The sequence below is a fragment of the Chiloscyllium plagiosum genome, unplaced genomic scaffold, assembly GCF_037043375.1.
Source record: "Chiloscyllium plagiosum isolate Xiang-an unplaced genomic scaffold, Cpla_swu_hap1 HiC_scaffold_18, whole genome shotgun sequence".
NCBI lineage: Eukaryota > Metazoa > Chordata > Chondrichthyes > Orectolobiformes > Hemiscylliidae > Chiloscyllium > Chiloscyllium plagiosum.
In genome coordinates this window covers 3,816,477-3,835,970 of record NW_028270156.1, presented here as the reverse complement: position 1 = coordinate 3,835,970, position 19,494 = coordinate 3,816,477, and the positions used below count along the sequence as shown (strand labels likewise).

The 19,494-nt window shown below is 47.1% G+C and overlaps 1 protein-coding gene across 2 annotated transcripts; it reads right to left on the bottom strand.

Moving 5' to 3' along the window:
• Positions 1 to 392: 392 nt before the first annotated feature.
• On the bottom strand, positions 393 to 8,876 carry fgf19 (fibroblast growth factor 19). Of its 2 annotated transcripts, none has more exons than XM_087996152.1 (3): positions 8,509 to 8,876; positions 3,571 to 3,674; positions 393 to 2,394 (listed from the first exon to the last, which is right to left on the bottom strand). In XM_087996152.1, the coding sequence occupies exons 1-3, from the start codon at positions 8,789 to 8,791 to the stop codon at positions 2,095 to 2,097; spliced, it is 687 nt and encodes a 228-aa protein (XP_087852278.1). In that variant the 5' UTR covers positions 8,792 to 8,876; the 3' UTR covers positions 393 to 2,094. The 2 variants fall into 2 exon arrangements, with proteins under 2 accessions (XP_087852278.1, XP_043562296.1); XM_043706361.2 differs by having other exon boundaries at positions 8,500 to 8,872.
• Positions 8,877 to 19,494: the final 10,618 nt, after the last annotated feature.

The following is a 19,494-nucleotide window of genomic DNA, read 5'->3' as shown; positions in this document are numbered from 1 at the left end:
ATCAAGAATTACCTGCTCAGCATATGGCAGAGCTGACAAATTGCACATTCAGTCTGTCAGCTATTTCAGAACTAATAGAAGTATGGATACAGGTTGTTCTCAAGCCCAAGGAAGCACCTCAGAAGAAGATTCTCATAAAAGACCTGTATGGGTGGAATTACTGTGATTTGAACTCAATAGCAATGAAGGTACAGTGATATATTGCCAAGTCAGGATGGTATCTGACTTAAAGGGCTTTGGGAAATTATGTATCTGCTTCGTTGGTATTCTAGTGATTAGGACTCTTGAGAACCTAAGAATTTGTGAACTCCAGCACTATATTCTTTTGATAGAATGAACTGTAGCCACTTTATATAAAAGATTACAAGTAAAGGAATGCAGACAAATTGTTACAAAATTTTATGTACATTTTATTTTAATTCACAAAGACATCAATAATTTCATACTGTTTATTCACAATTTGGAGGTATGAAATATAAACTATGCAAACCTGGCAGATTTACTTCATCAGTTTACACTAGTTATTTTTGTTTATTAAAATGGTCCATTAACTACATATCCTTCAAGCCTTAGCATTTATCTTCAAATAATTTGTTTGTTTTTATTTATTAATCATTCCAATGGAAAAAAATACATTAGCTTTCTATGAACACAGGTTCATTTGAGCTAAATTACAAAAAAGTGAAAAATTATATAAATATATGTACATAAATATAACAGCAAAATAGAAGGAACTACTGTTTGCAATAAGTTAATTATAAATACCTTCAAAATGGTCAAGTGCTTGTTTAAGTGAATTTGCAATCAACTTCCTTCATGCTAAATTCCTTCAAATCCAACAGGACAAATTTGTATATTTTGCAACAACAGATACTTGATGCATATTTGGTATGACAGTTCCAGTTTATGAACTTTATTTTTAAAGTTATTTTGTGATTGGAATGGGATGGGACCAGATCTGCAATGTTTGGAGACCTCTTTCACAACAGTGCACTGGAGTTGTACACTTCATCCTGAATATCTGGCTGAGAAATGTCACCTTAATGAGCTGATTGGGTTTAAATTTAAAAATCACACAACACTAGGTTATAGTCCAACATGTTTAATTGGAAGCACTAGCTTTCGGACCGACGCTGATGAAGAAGCAGCTCTCAGAAAGCTAGTGCTTCCAAATTAACATGTTGGACTATAACCTAGTGTTGTATGATTTTTAACTTTGTACATCCCAGTCCAACACCGAGGTCTCCAAATCATGGGTTTAAATTGTCCTCTTCAATTTGAACCAAGCTCAGTGATTAACTGAAAGATTTTTCACCTCCCAACCCTATTCTATCAGGGTTTAACTGCAGCCCAGCTCCTCAGGTATAAGATTGAAACTTCATCTCTGAACTCCTTTCTTAAAAAAAAAGAGATGGTTTAAACTGCCGTCTATCCTCTCTCATAGGACATACAGTCATGGATTCATAGAGGTGTACAGCATGGAAACAGACCCTTCAGTCCAATTCATTCATGCTGACCAGATATCCTAAATTAATCTCATCTCGTTTGCCAGCATGTCCCTCTAAACCCTTCCTATTCAACTGAAACTATAATTGTTCTTCCTATTTTGTATCTTTCGTCCTGAATTTCACAATACAGGTACAGAATACACCAATCCCTCTACTCTCAATAGAATGGAGGTTTATGCTATTAACTCTTTATCCTAAATCTTACAATAGGGTGAACGCTACTTTCTCCATATTCTATCTGGCCTTACACTGAACCTTCTATTTCTTATAATACAACAGGATTCCACACTATGTCCTGAATCTCTTCTCCCAGTAGAGTTGCATTTTACACAAATCTATTACATTGCTCCTAATGCTGCCCCAACTACACTCAGTCAGCATTTCGCTTGCTTTGCAGTTAAATATTCATAATGAGAATGAATTCCTTCAAGTTGGCATTCAAACTGTCTTTTTTTAATCCTGAGAGACGGAGAAAGTCTCACAATCAAACACTGCCACCTCTTCAGCACAGCAAAAGAGCTGAGGACAAAACAATTCAGTCCAAAGGAAAAGTGCAGTGCAATCACGGGTCTGAAATAAACCTCGTTCATGTGGCTTCGTAAGTGAAGTCCAAAGGGTCCATGCTGTTGATCTGAATCACTGAAGACGGCGGCGAGTCAAGTTCAGGGGTGTCCCTGGACTGATCAGCAGGGACTGGGGGGAGAGGTTGTGTGTTCCGGATGGGCAGGAACTGAGAGAGAGGGGGGAATGCCCTGCCTCTTATGTAGCCTCGTTGCCTTCTGTTGCTCAGGGACACAGCAGCTCCGTACTTTTCCGACCAGTACAAGTTGTAGGAGCCAGACACCAGGCGCTCCCTAAATGAACAGTCAGCTTCATTATAGGTCAGCTGGAGGAGTAATAAAAAAACAAAGGGTCAGTTGGGAGGGAGACGGGGCTGGTGGTAATAAAAGGAAAGAGTCATGAGCCAATGTGTTTCCATGCTCCTTCACGCTCACAGCTGACAACACTGGCGCCGAGGGTTACCCGTGTGGACCTGCAGGTCAGTGAACTCTGGGTCACATAAACTAACTCACAACAGAACAGCGGCTGGTGCACGGAAGCTCAGATACTGTTCCACACAATCAGGCAATTGATGAAATAACTGTTAAAGTGGCAACGACATACTTACACACACACCTCCACCCCACACACACCCCCACCCTACACACACACCCCTCCTCCACACACACACATCCCTCCCCACACACACACCCTCCCCCCCACACCCCCCCAACCCTACACACACACCCCTCCTCCACACACAAATCCCTCCCCCCACACACACACACCCTCCCCTCCACACACCCCCAACCCTACACACACACCCCTCCCCCACACACATCCCTCCCCCACACACACACCCACTCCACACACACACCCCTCCCCTACACACCCCTTCCCCCCACACCCACCCCACACACACCTCCCCCCCCACACACACACACAAAGCTCCCACACACACAACCCATACACATACTCCCACACACAACACTCCCCACACATTCCCACTCACCCCGCACCCCCCACACATGCTCCCACTCACAGCACCCCCGCACACCCCCTCACCCCAGACACACTCCTCCACACACGCAACGCTCCCCACATTCCCCTCCACACACTCCCACTCACACTTCTCCCCATACACGCTCCCATTCCCCACCTCCCCACTCATCACCCCCCCACCTCCCCACAAACACTCCCACTTACCACAACCCCCAATACACACCCACACACTTACACACAGTCCCACTCACTACAAACCCCTCCACGCACTTACACACACTTCACTCTCCACACCCTCACCCACACACAGTCACACCCATAGATGCACACATAGTCACATAACCATACGCACATTAAACCACACACACAGATACACGCCCACAATCGCCCCTCCCCACAAGCAGAGCCCCACATACCCACGGACACACACACACAGCCCCCAGAGACCGTCCACCCTCTCACATACCCAGGCAGCATGTCCCTATCCTAGTGCAAGGTGGGTGAATGCTGGAGGACTTACCGAGCCGAGCAACCTGCCCTCCCTCTCCATGCACAGGTAGCGCCCGCTCAGGTAGCCTTTGATAGCCACCACCCCCGGCGCCACCGCCCTCATCTCCAGGAGACCTGCAAAGGAAACAACACGGGCTCAGTGGGACATTCACCCCCCTCTCCCCACCCGCTCCCCGCGTCTGTTTCCCCAACACACTCCCACACATACACTATAACATGAGGCTTTTAGCCAAAACAGTTCCAACTTCCAGAGAGAGAGAGAGTCTCTGTCTCCCGGGGAAGAGAGGCAGGGTTTTGTGAAACTCCCCGCCGCTTGCAGTTCTCCCCCGGGTCTTTGGGAACACGCCTGTTGCTCACTGCAGGGTCTCTCTCTTCCTCAGGAATTGTAGAATTGTAAATCTAGAAACCGCGGAATTCTCTGCCACAGAACAAGGCTGGGGCCAAAACTGGGAAGGCTTTCAAAAATGAGTTATAAACAATTCTCTGGGTTAAAGGGATCAAAAGATAGGTGAAAACAAAAGGAATAGAGGACTGAGTTGGATGAAAATTGAATGATAGAACAGGCTCGAGGGGCCGAATGGCTTATTCCTGCTTCTATTGTCTATGTTTCTATCGACTTTTTTTTTAGGGGGGGGACGAGGGATGGAGCGGGAGTTGAGTGAGTGGCGACCGGTCTCCATCACTCCTTCCCCTCACTCCCCCATTAATGACCCTCTCTGTTAAATCACTGATAGAACCTGCTATTTAAGAAAAACAGATAAAGTTGGTCTGGCGAACGTTACATTCGCTCCCAGTCTCCATCCCGGTTTTGCTGAAGTCCGCTCTCAATCACGCCAGGAGTTTCAACAGTCATTTATTTATGTCAATTCTCCTGCTCCTCGGATGCTGCCTAACCTTCTGTGCTTTTCCAGCAGCACACTCTGATTTCCAGCATCTGCAGTGCTCACTTTTTCCATATTTATTTATCCTCTCTCTCTGACAGTCTGGAAATATTGAGGAACACCAACACACAATTACTGGAGAACTTGGCAGGTCCAGCAGTATGTGTACAGAGAGAAACTTGGTGAATGTTTCGGGTCCACAATTTCAGAGGAAGTCACTGGACCCGAATCATTAACTCCGTTTTCTCTCTCTCCACAGATGCTGCTAGACCTGCCGAGTTTCTCTGGCAATTTCTGTTTTGTTTCAGATCTTCAGCACCTGCATATCCTTGTTAGTAACACAGCCCTCCCTCTCTCCAAGTGAGACAGTGTGAGAGAGTGAATGAGTAAGAGTGAGTGAATGAGTGTGTGTGAGAGAGAAAGTGGACAAATGAATGAGAAAATGAACAAAAGTGTGTGAGTGAGAGTAAATGAGTAAGTGAGCAAGAATGAATATGTGTGTGTCAATGAGTGTGAGTGAGTGAATGAGAGTGAGTATGAGGTGTATGAGAATGAATGAATGAGCGAGAGTGAATGAGTGAATGAGTGAATGAGTGTGAGACAGTGTGTGTGAGTAAAGACTGAGTGTGAGTGAGCAAGAGTGCATGAGTGTGACAGAGAGAGAGTGCAAATGAGGGAGGGTGAGTGAGTAAAGAGTGTGAGCGAGTGTGAATGTGTGTGAGAAAGATTGAATGAGTTAGTGATAGAGAGAGGATGTGTAGTGAGTGTGTAGTGAGGGTGTGCAGTGAGGGTGTGTGGTGAGTGTTAGTGAGGGTGTAGTGAGGGTGTGTAGTGAGTAAGTAGTTAGGGTGTAGTGAGTGTGCAGTGAGAGTGTAGTGAGGGTGTGTGCAGTGAGGGTGTAGTGAGGGTGACAGACTCACTGTACGCACTGCGCTCCCAGCTGTGAGGGTGAGAGACAGGGTATGCAGTGAGAGTGTATAGTGAGTGTGTAATGAGCGTGTGTATAGTGAGGGTGTGTAGTGAGGGTGTATTAAGGGTGTAGTGAGGGTGTGTAGTGAGGATGTAGTGAGGGTGTGTAGTGAGGGTGTGTAGTGAGGGTGTGTTGTGAGGGTGAGAGAGGGTGAGAGAGGGTGAGAGAGGGTAAGAGAGGGTGTGTCGTGAGTGTGTAGTGAGAGTGTAGTGAGGTTGTAGTGAGTGTGTAGTGAGGGTGTAGTGAGGGTGTGTAGAGAGGGTGTATAGTGAGGGTGTGTAGTGAGGGTGTAGTGAGGGTGTGTAGTGAGGGTGTGTAGAGAGGGTGTAGTGAGGGTGTAGTGAGGCTGAGAGAGAGGGTGTGTAGTGAGTGTGTAGTGAGAGTGTACTGAGTGTGTAGTGAGAGTGTAGTGATGTGTAGAGAGGGTGTGTAGTGAGAGTGTGTAGTGAGAGTGTGTAGTGAGAGTGTGTAGTGAGAGTGTAGTGAGGGTGTAGTGAAGGTGTGTAGTGAGGGTGTCATGAGGGTGTAGTGTGGGTGTTAGTAAGGGTGTGTAGAGAGGGTGTTTCGTGAGGGTGTGTAGTCAGGGTGTAGTGAACGTGTAGTGAGAGTCTGTAGTGAGGGTCTGTAGTGAGAGCGTAGTGAGGGTGTGTAGTGAGGGTCTGTAGTGAGTGTGTAGTGAGGGTGTAGTGAGGGTGTGTAGTGAGACTGAGAGTGTGTAGTGATGGTGTGCAGTGAGTGTATAGTGTATAGTGAGTGTGTAGTGAGCGTGTGCAGTGAGTGTGTAGTGAGGGTCTGTAGTGAGTTTGTAGTGAGTGTGTAGTGAGTGTGTGTAGTGCAAGTGAGGGTGTGTAGTGAGGGTGAGAGACAGGGGTTGTAGTGAGTGTGTAGTAAGGGTGTGTGCAGTGAGGGTGTAGTGAGGGTGTAGTGAGGGTGTAGTGAGGGTGTGTAGTGAAGGTATGTAGTGAGGGTGTAGTGAGGGTATGTAGTGAGGGTGTAGTGAGGGTGTAGTGAGGGTGTAGTGAGGGTGTTTGGTGAAGGTGTAGTGAGGGTGAGAGAGAGGGTATGTAGTGAGTGTGTGTAGTGAGGGTGAGAGAGGGTATGTAGTGAGTGTGTAGTGAGGGTATGTAGAGGGGGTATGTAGTGAGGGTATGTAGTGAGTGTGTGTAGTGAGTGTGTGTAGTGAGTGTGTGTAGTGAGGGTGTAGTGAGTGTGTGTAGTGAGGGTGAGAGAGGGTGTGTAGTGAGGTTGAGAGAGGTGTGTAGTGAGGGTATGTAGTGAGGGTGTAGTGAGGGTATGTAGTGAGGGTGTGTAGTGAGGGTGTAGAGAGGGTGTGTAGTGAGGGTGTAGTGAGTATGTGTAGTGAGGGTGTAGTGAGGGTGAGAGAGAGAGTGTCGTGAGGGTGTGTAGTGAGGGTGAGAGAGGGTGTGTAGTGAGGGTGAGAGAGTGTGTAGTGAGGGTGTGTAGTGAGGGTGTGTAGTGAGGGTGAGAGAGTGTGTAGTGAGGGTGTGTAGTGAGGGTGAGAGAGTGTGTAGTGAGGGTGTGTAGTGAGGGTGAGAGAGTGTGTAGTGAGGGTGTGTAGTGAAGGTGAGAGAGTGTGTAGTGAGGGTGTGTAGTGAGGGTGAGAGAGTGTGTAGTGAGGGTGTGTAGTGAGGGTGAGAGAGTGTGTAGTGAGGGTGTAGAGAGGGTGAGTAGTGAGAGTGTGTAGTGAGGGTGTGTAGTGAGGGTGTAGAGAGGGTGAATAGTGAGAGTGTGTAGTGAGGGTGTGTAGTGAGGGTGTAGAGAGGGTGAGTAGTGAGAGTGTGTAGTGAGTGTGTGTAGTGAGGGTGAGAGAGTGTGTAGTGAGGGTGAGAGAGTGTGTAGTGAGGGTGAGAGAGTGTGTAGTGAGGGTGTGTAGTGAGGGTGTAGAGAGGGTGTGTAGTGAGGGTGTGTAGTGAGGGTGAGAGAGTGTGTAGTGAGTGTGTGTAGTGAGGGTGAGAGAGTGTGTAGTGAGGGTGAGAGAGTGTGTAGTGAGGGTGTGTAGTGAGGGTGTGTAGTGAGAGTGTGTAGTGAGGGTGAGAGAGTGTGTAGTGAGTGTGTGTAGTGAGGGTGAGAGAGTGTGTAGTGAGGGTGAGAGAGTGTGTAGTGAGAGTGTGTAGTGAGGGTGTGTAGTGAGGGTGTGTAGTGAGGGTGTGTAGTGAGGGTGAGAGGGTGTGTAGTGAGGGTGTGTAGTGAGGGTGAGAGGGTGTGTAGTGAGGGTGTGTAGTGAGGGTGTGTAGTGAGGGTGAGAGGGTGTGTAGTGAGGGTGTGTAGTGAGGGTGTGTAGTGAGGGTGAGAGAGTGTGTAGTGAGGGTGAGAGGGTGTGTAGTGAGGGTGTGTAGTGAGGGTGAGAGAGTGTGTAGTGAGGGTGTGTAGTGAGGGTGAGAGGGTGTGTAGTGAGGGTGTGTAGTGAGGGTGAGAGGGTGTGTAGTGAGGGTGTGTAGTGAGGGTGTGTAGTGAGGGTGAGAGGGTGTGTAGTGAGGGTGTGTAGTGAGGGTGTGTAGTGAGGGTGAGAGAGTGTGTAGTGAGAGTGTGTAGTGAGGGTGTGTAGTGAGGGTGAGAGGGTGTGTAGTGAGGGTGTGTAGTGAGGGTGTGTAGTGAGGGTGAGAGGGTGTGTAGTGAGGGTGAGAGGGTGTGTAGTGAGGGTGTGTAGTGAGGGTGTGTAGTGAGGGTGTGTAGTGAGGGTGAGAGAGTGTGTAGTGAGGGTGAGAGGGTGTGTAGTGAGGGTGTGTAGTGAGGGTGAGAGGGTGTGTAGTGAGGGTGTGTAGTGAGGGTGAGAGGGTGTGTAGTGAGGGTGTGTAGTGAGGGTGTGTAGTGAGAGTGTGTAGTGAGAGTGTGTAGTGAGGGTGTGTAGTGAGGGTGAGTAGTGAGAGTGAGAGGGTGTGTAGTGAGGGTGAGAGGGTGTGTAGTGAGGGTGTGTAGTGAGGGTGAGTAGTGAGGGTGAGAGGGTGTGTAGTGAGGGTGTGTAGTGAGGGTGAGAGGGTGTGTAGAGAGGGTGTGTAGTGAGGGTGTGTAGTGAGGGTGAGTAGTGAGGGTGTGTAGTGAGGGTGTGTAGTGAGGGTGAGACACTCACTGTACGCACTGCGCTCCCCGCTGCTGCCCACTGTGCCGTCCGGGTTCATCACTAGGTGCCAGCTGCCGGCGTTACTCTTGCTCTGCTCCGTGTACAGGTACAGGAAGCGGATCGTCTGTTCCCAGCCCGAGTCCAGGTGCGGGCTCGAGTCCGGGGAAGCGAGCGGTTGTGCCTGCGGCCCCCAGGCCAGCATCAGCTGGGTCAGGAGCAGCAGCCAGCAGACCGCTCGCCCCATCCTACAGCGGGCTAGCCGGCCCTGGGCTAGCTCCGGGAAATCCCAGGCAGTAAGCATTGGTGTAGGCAGAGAGAGGCTCAGGCAGGTTCTCTCCTCTCTGTCTATCTCTCTCTCTATCTCTCTGTGTCTCTCCGTGTCTCTGATGAGACCTGGGGGCGCAGCCTTTTAAAGGGTTCATTGCTTATCAGCAACATCGATACGCCTGCTCCCAAAAGAATTATTTGAAACTGGGTCATAATAGTATTTCTTTTAAAATGCCCGCCCACTCGTGAATTGCATCACAAATTCTCAGGGATATCCCAACCTTGAGCACTGTGTGGTGTGTGTGAGTATCTATATGTGTATTTGTGTGTCTCTGTGTCTGTGTCTGTGTGTGTGCATGTCTGTGTGTGTGTCTGTATGTGTCTGCCTGTGTGTGTGTGTGTGTGGGCGTATGTCCGTGTTTGTGTCTGTGTCTGTAGGTCTCTGTGTATGTATGTGTGTGTGCTGTGTGTTTAACAGGATCCTGGCTTTATACCGCTGCCATTTAGTGGAAATCTCAATTGACCCGGCCCTGGGAAGAAGCCCCATTTCAACGGTGAGACCCTACTTGGCCGGGCCATTCGGGGGAACAGACTTCAAGGAATTAGGAAGCAGTGATTAACCGGCCTTTGGACACTCAGAGTTTGATGAGGATTTGAGTCAGTGCACCGGGAGGACACTGAGACAAATACATTATGGTGAAATATTCCACAGGATTTAGGGGAGCCGCTGTATTGTTCAGGATGTTCCTGGCTCTCGCTGAGATTGCGGTGGAGTGCCTCTCTTTGCGGGGAATGTTGTGGGGTTAATGTAGGCGAAAGAATTCTCAGTCTCGATGGGATTTGCCATCTAAGGCCGGCTGAGGGCACTCTCTCATCACAGACTGCAGTCAGGCAGCCATCCATTCGGTGCTAACAAAACCCCCCTGACACAGTGGGAAAAGATGAAAGAGGTTAAGAAGTAACTACCTCCTTTGCATCTTCCTGCAGCAACGTTGTTACATTGGGAACGATTTCTTTCCACGGTGTTTCCCATCTTGTAAATTCCATTATTGCCTGGACCCTGGAGGAGTGGACAGAAGGACATTAAAGACACACTCGAAACAAAGGCTTTTGCGCAAACTGTGTGCTTACAAAAACTCCACACTAGTGAGCACAAGCTATGCAAAGAAAAGCCAGTCGTATTACATAGCCAGAACTCACTTTTTTTTTCATTTTCCCTGCCTTTCAGTCGCCTTTGATTCTTCTGTGCTCTGCTTTGATTTTTGTCTTTTCTCTTTGATTTTTGGTCTCTTTGCTTTTCCCCCTCTTTGTTTTGATTTTCTCAGTGTCTGCCTCTTTGTTGGAGCCTCTTTTATCTTGCTGGCACCCTTCTCTGTTTACATAGATCATCTTGTTCATTCGGTGCCATTTATTTTTCCCTTCCGCTTGACCACTCTGTGCATCTGTCTCCAAAACCTGTCTCCTGTTTGCCTCACTATTGCTCCCTCTTATTCGTTCCTGAATCCTGCCTCAACCATCCATCACCAGCCTCCTCCTCCTCTGCCCAGGCTTTGTTCACTTTTTGAAAGCCTACTCAGCCCAGGATCAGTTAGTATTTCTTTCTCCAAAACAGATTCACTCTTTTGAAGACTAGTGCAGACCAAGGTTCCTTATCTGTCTCAGGATATCTTCCCTTCAGGAATCTCCCTATCATGGTCAAATCCCCTCTAAATCCCCCTCTACTTCTGGTTTCACAAGAATTTGTTGATAATTGGGGCAGACTTCATGGATATTTTGGGCATGTCCGGCTTAGGATGCATGGCAGCGCATAATAAAGATTTAATTTAAAAATAGTTTGAATTAAATAACTATATGCTCACAGCATTTGCAAATATTTTGCACCAAAATTTAAATTTTACTTGCATTCATTTTTAAAATACGTAACTCCATTTTTGTTTCCCTTCTTTCTGCTGGGTTGCTAGTCTGAGTACTCTCATCCTCAGGCACATGTAGCCACACTTCATCTTTGAAATTTAATAGTACATAGAAATGTCAATGCAGTTGCAATATAAAAACAGGGCTTCCTCATCGACCAGTCCTTTTTTGAGATAATCTCCAAACAAGCAAACCAGTTTAATCACATTTCGCCATTGTGTTTACATCTGCTGTTTTATTAGTCTACCGTTCAACCTAACTTACTCAGAGTAGTAGGGGTGTGGAGCACACTGCCTGCAACAGTAGTAGACTCAGCAACTTTAAGGGCATTTAAATGGTCATTGGATAAACATATGGAGGAGAATGGAATAGTGTAGGATAGATATGCTTCAGATTGTTTCCACAGGTCGGTGCAACATCGAGGGCTGAAGGGCCTGTACTGTGCTGTAATGTTCTATGTTCTGTAATCTTGAATCATGAACTTGACTGATTATTTGGCTTGAAATTGTATCAGTCTGCCTCCATATTTCTGTCCCGAATTGGAAAGTTGTGAATAGAAATCCCAGAAGTTATTATCAGTTGATGATTGCATGCATGCTTAGAATGTCTTACAATGTTGGAGGTACATCTTGGATGAAATACAAAATAAATACTTTGCCTCTTCAAGTTACTCTAAAGATTTTGTTGTGCTCAACTCCTCCTGTGTCCTGACAACATTCTTATCCCAGGGGACTGAGGCTGATAGTAGTAACTTGGAATGATCATATATCCTGTGGGGACAAATTGGGTTTTGTTGTGATTACCATATGATCCAACAATACATTTTAACATTCATTTAGCCTTACTTATGAGGTCAGCAGCACTTACACAGTCTTAATCCCACAGGGAAAAGCCAAATTAAGGAAGGAGTTAAAAAAAAACATTTTGGAGTGTATATACCCACTTTGACATTACTATTGCTGAATCACCCACTATTAACATCCTGAGAGTTACCATTGACCAGAAGCTCAACTAGGAGAAAGTGAGGACTGCAGATGCTGGAGATCAGAGCTGAAAATGTGTTGCTGGAAAAGCGCAGCAGGTCAGGCAGCATCCAAGGAGCAGGAAAATCGATGTTTCGGGCATGAACCTGAAGAAGGGCTGAAGAAGGGCTTATGCCTGAAACGTCGATTCTCCTGCTCCTTGGATGCTGCCTGACCTGCTGCACTTTTCCAGCAACACATTTTCAGCTCAGAAGCTCAACTAGGCTAGCCACGTATATGCAATGTCTACAAGAGTGGATCAGAGGCTAGGAATCCTGAAATGAGTAACTCACTTCCCGACTTCCCAAAGCCAGTCCACTATTTAGAAGGCACAAGTCAGAAGTGCAATGAAATACTCTCCTGGATGGGTGTAGCTCCAATAACACTCAAGGAGTTTGATACCATCCAGGACAAAGGAACCCCACTTGATTGATACCACATTCACAAGCATCCACTCTCTCCACCACTAACACTCAGTGTGCACCATCTACAAGATGCATTATAGAAATTCAGAAACACTCCTTAAACAGCACCTTCAAGAATCCCATCCACTTCCACCTAAAAGGACAAGGGCAGCAGATACATGGGAAAGCCATCACCTACAGGTTTCCTTTCAGGCCATATACTGCCATTCCTTCAATGTCACTGGGTCAAATCCTGGAAACTATCCCTAATAACATTTGTCTATTGAAAGCACATGGACTGCAGTGGTTCAAGAACATAACTCACCACCACCTTCTCAAGGGCAACAAATTAATGCTGGCTCAGCCAGTAATGCCCAATCCCATGAATGAATATAATCACTACAACCTAAACTAAACTAGTGGCCATGTGACAATTCAATCATACCATGAGACAGCAACAACTCAGATTGGTAATGTAAACAGTACATATTGTAAATTATAATTGTCACAGTTTGTTATTACACATAAGATAACTGCAGTCAGCCATGTTGTTTTGTGTGATGCAAGATGTAATTCAATTAGGCAAGTGTTTTAAGCCAGCAACATAATGCTGTATTAAAAATAATTTCAGGGGCCTTACAGCACTGGGCATTAACCTACCATCTGAAAGTCTGGAGAGAGACTATTGAGAGGATAACTTCTGAACCACATAATTATCATGCTAATTCATATTTTCTAGGTAAGATAGCAGATCACCAACTCACTAACCGTTTGTGAGTTGGTGTTTAAGAATCCTGCAACTGATTTAATATCCTTCTGAACTACTTCTTGGCCTATACTGTTGCCTTAGATGTAAGATGCTGATCCTTCTCTGTCTGTGTGATGTTCTTCAAAAGAAACAGCAAGATTCATTCAGGAGCATTCAGAATGAGACATACACAAGCTATTATTATGTGGATTTATTTGTTTTGGCTCAGGACTCCTTGTGCTGGTACATGAGCATAGAACATAGAACATAGAATATAGAACATAGAACAGTCCAGCACAGTACAGGATCTTCGGCCCACAATGTTTGTGTCGAACATTTATCTTAATTCAAGATCAACCTTACCTACACACCCCTCAATTTACTGCTATCCATGTGCTTGTCCAGCAGTCGCTTAAATGTCCCTCATGTCTCTGACTCTACTACCACCACTGGCAGTGCATTCCACACACCCACCACTCTCTGTGTAAAGAACCTACCTCTGACATCTCCCCCATACCTTCTTTCAATCACCTGAAAATGATGATCCCTCATGACAGCCATTTATGCCCTGGGGAAAGGTCTCTAGCTATCTACTCGCTCTATGTCTCTCATTACTTTGCACAACTCTGTCAAGTCACCTCTCTTCCTTCTTCTCTCCAGTGTGTAAAACCCTTACTCACTCAATCTTTCTTCATAAGACATGCCCTCCAATCCAGGCAGCATCCTGGTAAATCTCCTCTGTACCTTCTCTGAAGCATCTACATCCTTCCTATAACGAGGCAACCAGAACTTGACACAATATTTCAAGTGTGGTCTAACCAGGGTTTTACAGAGCTGCAGCAAAACCTCACAGCACTTAAACTCAATTTCCCTGATAATAAAAGCCAAAACACCATACGCCTTCTTAACAAACCTATCAACTTGCAGGGCAACTTTGAGGGATCCATGTACATGGACCCCAAGATCCCTCTGTTCCTCCACACTGCCAAGAATCCTATCTTTAACCCTGTATTCAGCATTCAAGTTCAACCTTCCAAAATGAATCACTTCACATTTATCCAGGTTGAACTCTATCTGCCACTTCTCAGCCCAGCTTGCATCCTGTCAATATCTTGTTGTAGCTGCAACAGCCCTCGACACTACCTACAACACCACTGACCTTTGTATCATTGGCAAACTTACTAACTCACCCTTCCACATTTTCAACCAAGTCATTTATAAAAACCACAAAGAGCAGAGACCCAGGAACAGAGCCCTGTGGGCCACCACTGGTCACCGACCTGCAGGCGGAATACTTTCCATCCACTATCACTCGCTGTCTTCTTTTGGCTAGCCAATTCTGTATCCAGACAGCCAAATTTCCCTGTATCCTATACCTCCTAACTTTCTGAATGAGCCTACCGTGGGGAACCTTATCAATTGCCTCACTGAAATGCACATCCACTGCTCAACCTTCATCAACATGTCTTGTCACATCCTCAAAGAACTCAATAAGGCTCACAAAGCTATGTTGACTATCTTTAATCAAACTATGTTTTTCAAAATAGTCATAAATCCTATCTCTCAGAATCCTTTCCTGTACCTTGCCTACCCCAGATGTAAGACTGACTGGTCTGAACTTCCCGGGGATTTCCCTATTCTTTTTCTTGAACAGAGGAACAACATTCACCTTCCTCCAATCATCTGGTACTACACGTGTGCAGAGTGAGGATGCAAAGATCATCACCAGAGGCACAGTAATCTCATTCCTCACTTCCCGTAGTAACCTTGGATATATCTGGTCCAATCCTGGGGACTTATTTATCTTGATGCTGCCCAGAATTTTCAGCATATCCACTTTCTTAATATCAGTCTGTTCAAGCCTATTAATCTGGTCCACGGTATTCTCACTATCAACAAGATACCTCTCTCAGGAAAGTGAGGACTGCAGATGCTAGAGATCAGAGTTTCCAGCACTGGTGCTGAAAAAACACAACAAGTCAGGCAGCATCTGAAGAGCAGAAGAATCGATGTTTCTGGCATAAGCCTTTCATCAGGAATGAGACTTGTGGGTTGGGGGGGTTGAGAGATAAATGGGAGGTGGGTGGGGTTGGGGGGCAAGGTAGCTGAGAAAGCGATAGGCAGATGAAGGTGAGGGAGAAGGTGATAGGTCAGAGGGGAGGGGGTGGAGTGGACAAATGGGAAATTTGATGGACAGGTCAGGGGGTGGTGCCCAGTTGGAGGCTTGGGACTGGGATAATGTGGGGGGAGGGGAAATGAGGAAACTGTTGAAATCCACATTCATCCCACATGGTTGCAGGGTCCCAAGGCAGAATATGAGGTGTTCTTTCTCCAGGCGTCGGGTGGTAACAGTTTGGCACTGGAGGAGGCCCAGGACCTGCATGTCCTTGACTGAGTGGGAGGGGGAGTTGAAGTGTTCAGCCACGGGCAGTGGGGGTTGGTGGGCGGGGGTGTCCCAGAGATGTTCTCTGAAACAATCCATAAGAAGGCATCCTGTCTCCCTGATGCTCTTTTGTCGGTTACGTGAAACAATCCATCTTCCACAGTTACACAAGCACCACCTCCCACTTGTTCCTCCGCTACACTGATGACTGAATTGGTGCCACTGCATGCTCCCACAAGGAGGTTGAACAGTTTATCAACTTCACTAACACCTTCCACCCTGACCTCAAATTCACCTGGACTATCTCAGACAGCTCCCTCCCCTCCCTGGACCTCTCCATCTCCATCTCCATCAACCGACTAACCATGGACATCTACTACAAGCCCACCGACTCCCACAGCTCCATAGACTACACCTCATCCCACCCTACCTCTTGTAAGAACACTATCCCTTATTCCCAATTCCTCTGCCTCCACCGTATCTGTTCCCAGGATGACCAATTCCACCATAGAAAATCCCAGATGGCCATCTTCTTCCAAGATTGCAATTTCCCTTCCCACATGGTTGATGATGCCCTCCACTGCATCTCCTCCACTTTCCACACCACTGCCCTCAAACCCCCACCCCTCCCAATTCAACAAGGACAGAACCCCCTGTCCTCACCTTCCACCCCACCAACCTCCGCATACATCGCATCATCCTCCACCACTTATGCCACCTCCAAATGGACCCCACCACCAGAGATATATTTCCCTCCCCACCCTTATCAGTGTTCTGGAGAGACTATTCCCTCTGTGACTCCCTCCCACCAGCCCACACCCCACTCCTGGCACCGTTTCCTGCCACTGCAGGAAGTACAAAATCTGCACCCACACCACTCGCCTCACCTCCATCCAAGGCCCCAAAGGATCCTTCCATATTCGACAGAAAGTTACCTGTACATCTAGCAATGTCATCTACAAATCCTTTGCATCCGATGTGGTCTCCTCTACTTTGGGGAGACAGGATGCCTTCTTACAGATCTTTTCAAAGAACATCTCTGGGACACCCCCACCCACCAACCCCACCGCCCAGTGGCTGAACACTTCAACTCCCCCTCCCACTCAGTCAAGGACATGCAGGTCCTGGGCCTCCTCCAGTGCCAAACTGTTACCACCTGACGCCTGGAGGAAGAACACCTCATATTCTGCCTTGGGACCCTGCAACCATGTGGGATGAATGTGGAATTCAACAGTTTCCTCATTTCGCCCCCCCCCCCCCCCACATTATCCCAGTCCCAAGCCTCCAACTCGGCACTGCCCTCTTGACTTGTCCATCAAATTTCCCATGTATCCGCTCCACCTCCACCCCTCCCACCTATCACCTTCTCCCTCACCTTCATCTAACTATCACTTTCTCAGCTACCTTCCCCCCAACCCCAGCCCCATCCCCTCCCATTTATCTCTCAGCACCTCCAGCCCACAAGCCTCATTCTTGATGAAGAGCTTATGCTCGAAACATTGATTCTCATGCACTTGGGATGCTACCTGACCTGCTGTGCTTTTCCAGCACCACTCTCTCAACTCCCTATCTCTAGTGAATTCTGAAGCAAAAAAAACTCATGTGGGACCTCCCCTACCTCTTCAGCCTCTAGGCACAAGTTCCCTCCACTACCCCTGATCAGCCCTGCCCTCTGTCTGATCATTCTCTTATTCCTGATGTAAGTGCAGAACACCATTGGGTTTCCCTAATCCTTCTCACTAAGGCTTGTTCATGTCCCTTCCTGAAGAAGGGCTTATGCCCAAAACATCGATTCTCCTGTTCCCTGGATGCTGCCTTACCTGCTGCGCTGTTCCAGCAACACATTTTCAGCTCTGATCTCCAGCATCTCCACTTTCTCCTCATGTCCCCTCCTAGCTCTCCACAGTCCATTTTTAATTTCTTTCCTAGTTACCCTGTAATCCTCTAAAGCTGTGCCAGTTCCTTGCTTCTTCAACAATAAGTAAGCTTCCTTCTTCCTCTTGACGAGAAGCTCCTTTTCTCTTGTCATCCAAGGCTCCTTCACCTTACCGTTCCTTGCCTGTCTCAGTGGGGCAAAGTTATCCAACACTCACAACAAATGCTCCTTAAACAGCCTCCACATTTCTGTTGTACATTTCCTGTAGAACAATTGTTCCCAATTTATACTCCACAGCTCCTGTCTAATAGCAGTATAATTTCCCCTCCCCCAATTAAATACCTCCTCAATATGTCTGCTCCTATCCCTCTCCATGGCTATGGTAACGGTGAGACAGTTGTGGTCACTGTCACCTAAATGCTCTTCCACCAAGAGATCTGACTCCTGGCCTGGCTCGTTGCCTAGTACCAAATCCAATATGGCCTCCCGCTAGTCAGCCTATCTACATATTGAGTCAGGAATCCTTCCTGGACACACCTGACAAATCAGTTCCATCCAGATCATCTGTACTAAGGAGGTTCCAATCAATACTGGGGAAGTTGAAGTCACCCATAACAACAACTCTGTTACATCTGCATCTTTCCAAGATCTGCTGTCCAGTCTGTTCTTCCATCTCTCTGCTGCTATTGTGGTTGGGAGGGGGGTGGTTTACAGAAAATACCCAATAAAGTGACTGATCCTTTCCTATTACTGACTTCCACCCATATTGACTCAGTAGACAAACCCTCCTCAACAATGTCCTTTTCTGAAGCTGTGATGCTACAATGCTACTCCCCTCCTCTTTTACCCCCCTCCCTGTTCTTTTTAAAAGATCTAAACCCTTGAATATCCAGCAACCATTCCTGCCCCTGTGAAACCCATGTCTCCGTTATGGCCACATCGTAGTTCCAAGTACTGATCCATGCTCTAAGTTCATCACTCTTATTCCCTGCACTCCTTACATTGAAACAGACACACTTTAATCCATCCCTTTGCCCTATCATCTGTGTGTCCTTCCCGACAGATTCTCTGCATTCTATTTCTGCCCATTCAACACACTACCCTCTCCTCTGATCTGTAGCCCCGGTTCCCATCCCTCCGCCAAACTAGTTTAAACCTTCCCGAAGTGCTCTAGCAAATCTCCCGCCTAGGACGTTGGTGCCCCTCCAGTTTATGTGCAACCCATCCTTCATTTATAAGTCCCACCTTCCCCAGAAGATACCTCAATGATCTACGTGTCTGAAGTCCTCCCTCCTTCACCCTCCCTGTAGCCACGTGTTTCGCTGCACTCGCTCCCTGTTCCTTGCGTCATTAGTACATGTCAACAGTAGTAACCCTGAGATTACTACTCTGCTCGTCCTGCTTTTTAGATTCCAATCTAACTCCCTGAAATCACTCTTTAGATTCTCATCACTTTTCCTGACTATGTCATTGGTGCCAGTGTGTACCACAACTTCCGGTTGCTCACCTTCCCCCTTCAGAATCCTGTAGACTCCAGCAGAGATATCCTGGACCCTGACACCTGGGAGGCAACATACCTTCCAGGAGTCCCGTTCACGACCACAGAATCTCCTGTCCATTCCTGCACTGTCTGCCTGTTCCCTTTCCATCCTCTGACTGTAACCTATCTGCTTTATCCTGTACCTGAGGTGAGACTACCTCTCTGTAACTCCCCTCTATTAACCCCTCCACGTCTCGAATGATCCGAAGTTCATCCAGCTCCGATTCCAGTTCTGTAATGCAATTTCTGAGGAGCTGGAGTTGGGTGCACTTCCTGCATATGAAGTCAGTGGGGACACTAGTGGTGACCTTTACCTCCCACATCATACAGGAGGAACATACAACTGCAATAGCATCCATTTCCACTGTTCTGAATTGTCAAAGAGACTATTGAAAAGAAAACTACTAAACTTACCGAATCGGTGCACAAAACCATTCTTTTTGGTTAGATGAGGATGGGTGGGAGACACTATCTAAGTAGTGTTCCAGATAAAAGAACCACCCAGGTATATTATCTCACTTACTCAGCAGTCCCATGTCTGCTCCTGCTCAGTGTGAGCTCTGCCAATTGAAGCGGTGCATTATTAAAGGATTAATTTACCTTCCTTGGCAGTCCCCTGGTCCTTGCTCTCACTGCTCCCACCGCTGCTGTAAAAATGGAGGCCACAAGGTAAGCTTTTAAAGTAGGTAACCTTCAGTGAAGAAAATGCACAATGTGAGTGTAGTGCTGAGGTTGGCAGGTATGTGTTGCTTACAGTGCCGTGGTGGGGTTGGTGATGCTTTTAATGGGTGGCACGGTGGCACAGTGGTTAGCACTGCTGCCTCACAGTGCCAGAGACCCAGGTTCAATT

Excerpts from the sequence above, each read along its gene's own strand:
- fgf19 (XM_043706361.2), bottom strand. The coding sequence starts at position 8,791 with ATGCTTACTGCCTGGGATTTCCCGGAGCTAGCCCAGGGCCGGCTAGCC. Across the intron at positions 3,675-8,499 it reads CGGGGAGCGCAGTGCGTACA|GTCTCCTGGAGATGAGGGCG; the intron begins GTGAGTGTCTCA and ends TTTCCTTTGCAG. Across the intron at positions 2,395-3,570 it reads AGGGCAGGTTGCTCGGCTCG|CTGACCTATAATGAAGCTGA; the intron begins GTAAGTCCTCCA and ends TTACTCCTCCAG.